The sequence below is a fragment of the Colobus angolensis genome, unplaced genomic scaffold (assembly GCF_000951035.1).
Source record: "Colobus angolensis palliatus isolate OR3802 unplaced genomic scaffold, Cang.pa_1.0 Scaffold282, whole genome shotgun sequence".
Taxonomy (NCBI): Eukaryota; Metazoa; Chordata; class Mammalia; order Primates; family Cercopithecidae; genus Colobus; species Colobus angolensis.
In genome coordinates this window covers 537,794-547,640 of record NW_012116066.1, presented here as the reverse complement: position 1 = coordinate 547,640, position 9,847 = coordinate 537,794, and the positions used below count along the sequence as shown (strand labels likewise).

Genomic DNA, 9,847 nt, shown 5'->3' with positions numbered 1-9,847 from the left:
GTGAACCCGGGAGGTGGAGGTTGCAGTGAGCTGAGATCCAGCCACTGCACTCCAGCCTGGGTGACAGAGCAAGACTCCGTCTCAAAAAGAAAAAAAAAAAAACCATCTGTAAAATAACAGATGACATCTCTCCATAAAAAGAGGAAAATTTAAAGGAAATTAATGTGAGTAAAAACCATACAATTTCTAACCTTACTCATGAGGCAACTGTAGAAAACAGAAAACACATAACAGGTGTTACAATTACATAGCATCTGTTTATACACAAAAATGGCACCTGATTAATAAAGAATGCATCCATATACATGCTTGAGGGGATGAATACCCCATTTTCCATGATGTGATTACACACTGCCTACCCGTATCAAAATATCTCATGTACCCCATAAACATGTGCATCTATGTACCCCCTAAATTGTTTTTAACTTTTAAAAAATAAAAATAAAGTGTAAGAATATATCCATAAAGAAAAAAGAAAAAGAAATAAAAGCAAGAAAAAGACAATAAAAAGAAATAAAAAGAATATATCCATAAAGAGCAGTTTCTTGTGCACTATAATCTTATTTGAAAACATGAGCTAAATCTAGAGCTATATTAAGCAGTCTCTCTTTCAATGGTTAATTACCTTCTTAGGAGGCTCTTGTTTCTGGGTATATATGTTCGTCTTCCCAAAGCCCTGGCCAAACTTGACTACCGCTCCATCCACAATGAAGGTAACGGGAGCATTCTTCGGCTGGGATTGGTAGAAGAGCGGCAGTCCACACCTGCAATGGCACAGTGAATTTCTGCGAAGTCTCATAATCCAAATTCCCAAAACAGCAATTTGCAAAGTGTGCTTAGACTCTGGTAATATTTCTGTTTGTGGCATAAACTAATGATTGGCTCTTCTCAGTGTTTCCTAAAACTACCTCTACCTGATAAGAATCACTTAGGCTGAGTGTGTTGGCTCACGCCTGTAATCCCAGCACTTTGGGAGGCTGAGGCAGGTGGATCACCTGAGATCAGGAGTTCGAGACCAGCCTGGCCAACATGACAAAACCCCGTCTCTACTCAAAATACAAAAATTAGCCAGGCGTGGTGGCGGGTGCCTGTAATCCCAGCTACTTGGGAGGCTGACACAGGAGAATTGTTTGAACCTGGGAGGTAGAGGTTGCAGTGAGTGGAGGTCGCGCCACTGCACTCCAGCCTGGGCAACAAGAGCAAGACTATGTCTCAAAAAAAAAAAAAAAATTCATTTTTCTGGCCATCTGGTCAAAGATACAACTTTGACTAGCCTCTTTGGGGAACATATTGGTATTTGTGCTTAGTTGAAGTCTGAAGGCAGTTGAGATTATAAGGATAAAGACACAATGGGGGCCGGGCAAGGTGGCTCAGGCCTGTAATCCCAGCAGTTTTGGAAGCCGAGGTGGGCGGATCAACTGAGGTCAGGAGTTCGAGACCAGCCTGACCAACATGTCAAAACCCTGTCTCTACTAAAAATATAAAAATTAGCCGGGCATGGTGGCATGTGACTGTAATCTCGGCTACTAGAGAGGCTGAAGCAGGATAATCACTTAAACCCAGGAGGCAGAGGCTGCGGTGACCCGAGATCGCACCACTGCACTCCAGCCTGGGCGACAGAGCAAGACTCCATCTCAAAAAAAAGCAAAAAGACATAATGGAGAGTTGTATCCAAATAATTATTTTCCTAACACATTATGCCTCTACTTGCCTATGCTTGGAGAAACCCACATTGTTAATACTTACTTTGCACATTTCTTCCTGTACTGTCGTTCAATGCCTTCAGGTCTGCACAGAAAATGGAAGTTAAAAAATAAAAAGATATGAACAAATTTCATAATGTATCAACTTTACTATCCTATTTCTTCAAACACTAAGAGGGCCTTTAAAAGGTTTTCATTTTATAGGTCAACTCATTGGTTCAACATTCCTCCCTTCCTGTAACATTTATGGAAGCCCCTGAAATGGGTCAGGTATCTCCCTGACAAAGGAAGAGGAAGAGGAGGAGCAGCATAGTCATAATCACAGGTAGCAATAGTAGTTGCAGTAATAACAACAACAATAATAGCAGCAACCACTTATAAACCCTTTACTATGTGCCAAGAGCTATTCTAAAGCATACATGTATTAACTCGGCTGGGCACGGTGGCTCACGCCTGCAATCCTAGCACTTTGGGAGGCCCAGGTAGGTGGATCATTTGAGTTCGAGACTAGCCTGGCCAACGTGGGGAAACCCAGTCTCTACTAAAAATATAAAAATTAGCCGGGCATGGTGGTGGGTGCCTGTAATCCCAGCTACTCAGGAGGCTGAGGCAGGAGAATCACCTGAACCTGGAAGGCAGAGGTTGCAGTGAGCCGAGTTCACGCCACTGCACTCCAGCCTGGGTGACAGAACAAGGTTCCATCTAAAAAAAAAAAAAAAAGTATACATGTATTAACTCATTTAATCCTTACAACAACTCTGTGAGGTAGGTCATATTATTATTCCCACTTTACAAATGAGGAAACTAGGCCCACAGAGCATTACATGGCTTGCCCAAAGTCGTGGAGCTAGGAAGCAGAGGTTGAATTTAAGCCCAGGCAGTCAAGCTCAAGAGCCCACACAATACCACCTTAGACACCAAGTCATATACACAAGGACTCAATTCCACCCACACAGCTGCTTAACAGAAACCTGGGATTCATCCTTGATTCTTCTCTTTCCCTCATCTCCCACAGCTACTACATCAGCAAATCCTACGGATTTTATCTCCAAGAAAAGACCTTCAAACTGTCTGCTTGTCTCCACGTTCCTACCACTATCGTAGCCTACACCACCATTATCAACTCCCTGGACGACTGTAACAGCTCGTCCTGACTGGTCTCCTCACTTCCCCTCCCCTTGTTTCAACTTTGTAATAGGTAATATATGCATATGGTATACATAAGAGTATAAAACAAAAAATATCTTCCCCACTCATTCTCCACCCACCCAGTTCCCTTCCCCAGAGGCAAATACTGTTTCTGGTTTCTTCTGTTCATCCTAGAGATAGCTGATGCATATATAAGCAAAGAACTCTGAATGGTACATAAAGAAAATTTTTTTTTCCTTTTTAAACAAATATACAGTGTTCTCTACTTTCGTTCACTTAAAAATATAACTTGGTTAAATATATATATATTATTTATATGTATATAAATAATATATATATATATTCCTATCAACAGATAAAGAGCTACTTCATTCTTTACAAGGACCACATTGTATTCCTTTGTATAGATGAACCAAAATGTCTTTTAGTGTTGGATGAATTCCTAGAAGTGTGTACATTTTAAATTCTGGTAGATGCTGCCAAATTTCTCTCTATAGAAGTTGAACCAATTTAGACTCACACTACCAATATACTGAGAGTTCCTGTTTCCTTACAGTCTCACAAACACTGTATGCCATTAAATTGCATCACTGCCATTCTCATATGTGAAAAATGGAATCTTTTAATTTGCATTTCTTTTTTTAGGAGTAAAGTTACACATCTTTTCATATATTTAATAGTCATTTGCATTTTCTTTGTTTCGAACTGTTAGTTCATGTCCTTTGTTTATTCAGTTACCTTTTAATTTTACATTAAGGAAACTTGCAAATAATGAAGGGGACTTGTTTATTCTCTAGTTTGTCATTTGTCTTTGACTTTTTCCACCATGTGGAAATTTTAGGTTTTTCTGTGGTCAAACCAATCTTCTTTTCTCACATAATAATTCATACAACTCAATAGCAAATAAATAATTAACCTGATTTTTTAAATGGGCAATGACCTGAATAGACATTTCTCCAAGACATACAAATGGCCAACAGGTATATGAAAAGACTAATCATCAGGCAAATGCAGATCAAAACCATAATGAGGGCCGGACGTGGTGGCTCACGCCTGGAATGCCAGCACTTTCGGAGGCCAAGACGGGCAGATCACTTGAGGCCAGGAGTTCGAGACCAGCCTGGTCAACATGGTGAAACCCTGTCTCTACTCAAAATACAAAAATTAGCCAGGTGTTGTGGCACACACCTGTAATCCCAACTACTTGGGAGGCTGAGGCAGGAGAATCGCTTGAACCTGGGAAGCAGAGGTTGCAGTGAGCCAAGCTTGCACCACTGCACTTCACCCTGGGCAACAGAGTGAGACCCTGTCTCAAAAAAAAAAAAAAAATCATAATGAGATATCCCTTCACTCCAGTAGTTAGAATGGCTATTATCAAAAAGACAAGGCTGGGCGCAATGGCTCATGCCTGTAATCCCAGCACTGTGGGAGGCCAAAGCAGGTGGATCACAAGGTCAGGAGATCGAGACCATCCTGGCCAACATGGTGAAACTCCGTCTCTACTAAAATACAAAAAATTAGCCAGGCCTGTTGGCATGTGCCTGTAGTCCCAGCTACTAGGGAGGATGAGGCAGGGGAATCACTTGAACTCGGGAGGTGGAGGTTGCAGTGAGCCGAAATTGCACCACTGCACTCCAGCCTGGTGACAGAGTAAGACTCTGTCTCAGAAAAAAAAAAAGACAAAAGTTAAGTGTTAGGGAGGATGTGGAGAAAAGGGAACCCTTACACACTGCTGGTGTGCTGGTGAAAACGTAAATTAGTACAGCCATTATAGAACACAGTATGGGAGATTCCTCAGAAAATTATAGAACTACCCTATGATCCAGCAATCCCACTTCTTGGTATATATCTAAAGGAAATGAGTTCAGTATCTCAAAGAGATATGTGCATTCCCATGCTTATTGCAGCATTATTCACAATAGCCAAGATATGGAAGCAACCTAAATGTCTATCAATGGCTAAATGGATAAAGAAAAGGTGGCATGCACGCACACATGCACACACAACAGAACATTATTCAACCTTACAAAAAGAAGGAAATCCTGCCATTTGTGATAATATGGATGGACTTGGAGGACATTATGCTAAGTGAAATAAGCAAAACACAGAACGACAAATACTGCATGACCTCACTTGTTTGTGGAATCTAAAATAGTCAAACTCAATAGAAGCAGAGAGTAGAATAGTAATTGCCAGGGGCTGAAGGTGGAGGAAATGGGAGGTTGTTGTTCAACAGGTATAAAGTTTCTGTTACATAAGATAAGTAAGTTTTGGAGATCTAATGTACAGCATCATAACTATAGTTAACAATACTGTATTGTATATTCTAAATTTTTTAAGTATTCTCACTACCTACACACACAAAGAAAATGGTAACTGTGAGGTGACAGATACATTAATTAGCTTAATTGTGGTGATATTTCACAATGTACATGTATATCATAATATCAAGCTGTATCCCTTAAACACATACAATTTTTGTCTATTATACCTCAATAAAGCTAAAAAGAATTTAACACATCATATTGATAGAATGAAAGAGAAAAACATAATCATTTCAATAGACACATAGAAAAAGTGCTTGACAAAATTCAAAATCCCTTCAATATACTAAGAATAGAAGGGAACTTCCTCTACCTAGTAAAGGACATCTCTGAAAAACCCATATCTATTTATCCGCGTCTTAGTGCATTTTCTGTTGCTGTAACATAAAACCACAGACTGGATAATTTACAAATAAAAGAAATTGATTTCTCACAGTTCTGAAAGCTGGGAAGCATAAGAGCATGGCTCCGGCGTTGGAAAAGGGCCTTCATGCTGCATCATAACATGGCGGAAGGGCAAGTGAGTGTGAGAAAGCTTGGTTTTAAAACAAAGCCGCTCCTGCAATAACAGACCTACTCACATGCCAGCAACATTAATCCATGAATAAGAGCAGAGCCTCATTAATTCATTCATAGGGCAGACAGATTAAGTTTCCAATACATGAACTTTTGGGGAACACATTCAAATCATAACACCACATAAACTAACATCATACTTCATGGTGAAAGAATGAAAGCTTTCCCCCTAAAATCAGGAACAAGATAAATATGCCACTCTCACTACTTCTATTCAACACTTAGAATAAATTTAACAAAAGAAGTGCAAGAAATGTACACTGAAAACTAAAAAGTATTACCAAAAGAAATTAAAGAAGACCTAAATAAATGTAAACACATTTTGATGTTCATGGATTGGAAGACTTAATATTGTTAAGGTGGCAATATTCCTCGAAAGAATTTCCAGATTCAACACAATCCCTTTCAAAATTCCAGCTGGCTTTTTCACAGAAATTTAAGCTGATCCTAAAATTAATACGGAATTGGAAGAAATCCAGTACAGCCAAAGCAATCTTGAAAAACAAAAACAAAGCTGGAGAACTCACACTTCCCAATTTCAAAACTGACTAAATAGCTACAGTAATAAAGACAGGGTGGTACTGGCATAAGGACAGACATACAGGTCAATGGAACAGAACTGAGAGTCTAAAATAAACCCATACATATATGGTTAACTGATTTTCAACAAGGGTGCCAAGACCATTAAGGGAGAAAAACCCAGTCTTTTTAACAAAAGGTCCTGGGACAACTAGATAGTCACATGCAAAAGGATGAATTTAGCCCCCTACTATACACAAAAATTAACTCAAAATGAATGAAAGACCTACATGTAAGTAGTAAAATTATAAAACTCTTAGAAGAAAACACAGCTGCAAATCTTCATATGCTTGGATTAGGCAAACATTTCTTCTTTACTTTTGAAACAGATTCAGGCTGTGTCACCCAGTCTGGAGTACAGTGGTACGATCTCGGCTGGCTCACTACAACCTCCACCTACCTACCGGGTTCAAGCGATTGTTTTCTACCTCAGCCCCAAGTAGCTGAGACTACAGGTGTGCACCACCACGCCTGGTTAATTTTTGTATTTTTAGTAGAGATGGGGTTTCGCCATGTTGGCCAGGCTAGTTTCAAACTCCTGGCCTCAAATGATTCACCCACCTCGGCCTCCCAAAGTGCTGGGATTACAAGCGTGAGCCACCATGCCTGGCCATTTCTTAGATATGATGCCCAAAGCACAAGCAATGGAAGAAAAAAATCAGATAAATAGGATGATAAAAATTTAAAACTTGTGTGCTTCAAAGAATATCATCAGAAAAGTGAGAAAACAATTCACAGAATGAAATAAAATATTTGCAAATCATATATATGATAAGGGACTAGTATGCATAATATAGAATTCTTACAACTAAACAACAGTAAGACAAATACACCAATTTAAAAATGGGGGCCGGGCACGGTGGCTCACACCTATAATCCCAGCACTTTGGGAGGCCAAGGCAGGTGGATCACCTGAGGTCAGGAGCTCGAGACCAGTCTGACCAACATGGTGAAACCCCGTTTCTACAAAATACAAAAAATTAGCCAGGCATGGTGGTACGTGCCTGTAATCCCAGCTACTCAGGAGGCTGAGGCAGGAGAATCGCTTGAACCCGGGAGGCGGAGATTGCAATGAGCCGAGATTGCAACACTGCATTCCAGCCTGGGCAACAAGAGTAAAACTCCGTCTCAAAAAAAAAAAAAAAAAAGGAATTTCTATCTACTTCCTCTGTTTCCCCATCCTTCCTAAGGTTCCCCTCCAACTTGACTAGCCAGGGCAGAGATGAGGGAGGAACGATGAAGCGAGCAGGCAGGCAGTACAACTGAGGCAGATGGTCTATTGTTGAATGCCAGCTGTTTGGGAAAAACTCTGTCAAACTGGGTTTTTCCTCTGATCTCATACCACAACAACCCTCAACACAGAAGACAACTTCTGTGACCAAATGTGTGTGGGGAAAACCCCATACTCCAATAAATGGATGCCAGCTAGGTGTCCTCCAATTCAGTTCTGACACTGTCTACTCGGACACAGTGTCAGATACCACAGGTTGAGGGCTTGGACCCCAAGAGCGGCCACCAACCAGATACCAGTGGCAAGTCCAGGCTTCCAAAACTTTTTTTTTTTTTTAAGACTGAGTCTCGCTCTGTGACCCAGGTTGGAGTGCAATGGCACATCTCGGCAAATTGCAAGCTCCGCCTCCCAGGTTCAAGTGATTCTCCTGCCTCAGCCTCCTGAGTAGCTGGGACTACAGGTGTGCGCCACCACACCTGGCTAATTTTTTGTATTCTTAGTAGAGACGGGGTTTCACCGTGTTAGTCAGGATGGTCTCGATCTCCAGACCTCATGATCCACCTGCCTCAGCCTCCCAAAGTGCTGGGATTACAGGCATAAGCCACCACACCCAGCCGCCCTGCTAATTTTTGTAATTTTTTTTGTAGAGACAAGGTTTCACCATGTTGGCCAGGCTGGTCTTGAACCCCTGACCTCAAGTGATCTGCCCCCTTCAGCCTCCCAGAGTTCTGGGATTACTGGCATGAGCTGCCATGCCAAGCCAGGCCTCCAGAACTTCTGACCAACTAGCTTCAAGTTGGGGTTCCCACGACCCCCTCTTTGGGTTCGATTAATTTGCTAGTGTGGCTCACTGAACTCAGGGAAATAGTTAATGTTTATCAGTTAACTATAGAGGATATCACAAAGGATACAGAGAAGAGATGCACAGGGTGAGTAAGGGGCAAGTGGTGTGGAGCTTCCATGCCCTCCCTGGGCACACCAACCTTCAGGAACCTCCACGTATTCAGCCATCCAGAAGCTTCCTAAACCCTGCTCTCCTGGGTTTTTATGGAAGCTTTGTTAGAGACACGATTGACAACCATGTAGAAATGTGACTGGATGAAAAGCACATGATCTAAACCCAGCAAGGCCTGTCTGTTCAGACTTTTCTTGGCCTCTGTGCAGCATTCCTTTCTCTAGGGCAGAGGTGTCCAATCTTTTGCACAACCTTGCAAACATACTAAAACCACTGAATCATACACTTTAAAATGGTGACTTTTATGGTATGTAGATTATAACTCAATTTAAAAGAAACTAAATCTCGGCTGGGTGCAGTGGCTCACGCCTGTAATCCCAGCACTTTGGGAGGCTGAGGTACGCAGATCACCTGAGGTCAGGAGTTCAAGACCAGCCTGGCCAACATGGTGAAACCCCGTCTCTACAAAAATTAACCAGGCATGATGGTGGGTGCCTGTAATCCCAGCTACTCAGGAGGCTGAAGTGGAAGAATTGCTTGAACCCGGGAGGCGGAGGTTGCAGTGAACAGAGATCGTGCCATTGCATTCCAGCCTGGGTAACAGAGTGAGACTCTGTCTCAAAAAAAAAAAAAAAGGAAAACAGAAACGAAATCTCTGAGTCTCTGAGGGTAAAGCTGAGGCATTCGAATTAAAAAACAAAACAAAACAAAAACTCCTCCAGATGATTCTGGCACACAGCGAAGGTTGAGAATCACTTTGCTAAGGTGTACATGAAAAGTAGAATTGCTAAGGCATACATTATATGCATCTTTAGCTATACTGGATGTTGCCAAAGTGCTCTCCAAAGTCATTATAACTATTTACGGTCTTTCTGGTACTGTTGGAGACTTCCAGTTGCTCTTTGACAACACATGGGTATTATTTTCCCAATTGAAGGATAAGGAAATTGGGGGCCTAAAAGATTACTCGCCCAAAGTCACAAAGTGGTACTGCTTGGGATATCACTATACAGACTGTGCTGACCATCATCTTTAACATTCTGCCTCTCCATTTACAAGTATTACTTATGTCAAAGGTGCTCCAATTCACTGACATCACGGGACCAGGACACTAACAATATTATTGGTTCTGTATAACCTGTCTGGTCCCACTGGGACTAAATTCAACCCCATACTAAAGGGAGAGATTCACCACACGGAGAATGAACTTCTCCTAGAATCCTGAAGTCAGCCAATCCCGTAAGTTCAAGCTTTCAAAACGCATAGAAATATCAAATAGGCCGGGCGCGGTGGCTCAAGCCTGTAATCCCAGCACTTTGGGAGGCCGAGA

General features: G+C 41.6%; 1 protein-coding gene across 2 annotated transcripts in view; it reads right to left on the bottom strand.

The window, feature by feature from the left end:
- LOC105516468 (chromosome unknown open reading frame, human CXorf56) overlaps positions 1 to 9,847 on the bottom strand; it is a 23,122-nt gene that overhangs the window by 3,614 nt on the left and 9,661 nt on the right. For both annotated transcript variants that reach the window (XM_011948682.1, XM_011948684.1), the window contains exons 3-4: positions 1,747 to 1,788; positions 626 to 764 (exon numbers count right to left, since the gene is read on the bottom strand). In XM_011948682.1, coding sequence (XP_011804072.1) covers positions 626 to 764; positions 1,747 to 1,788 — 181 coding nt within the window. The remainder of the gene's footprint in view (positions 1 to 625; positions 765 to 1,746; positions 1,789 to 9,847) is intronic.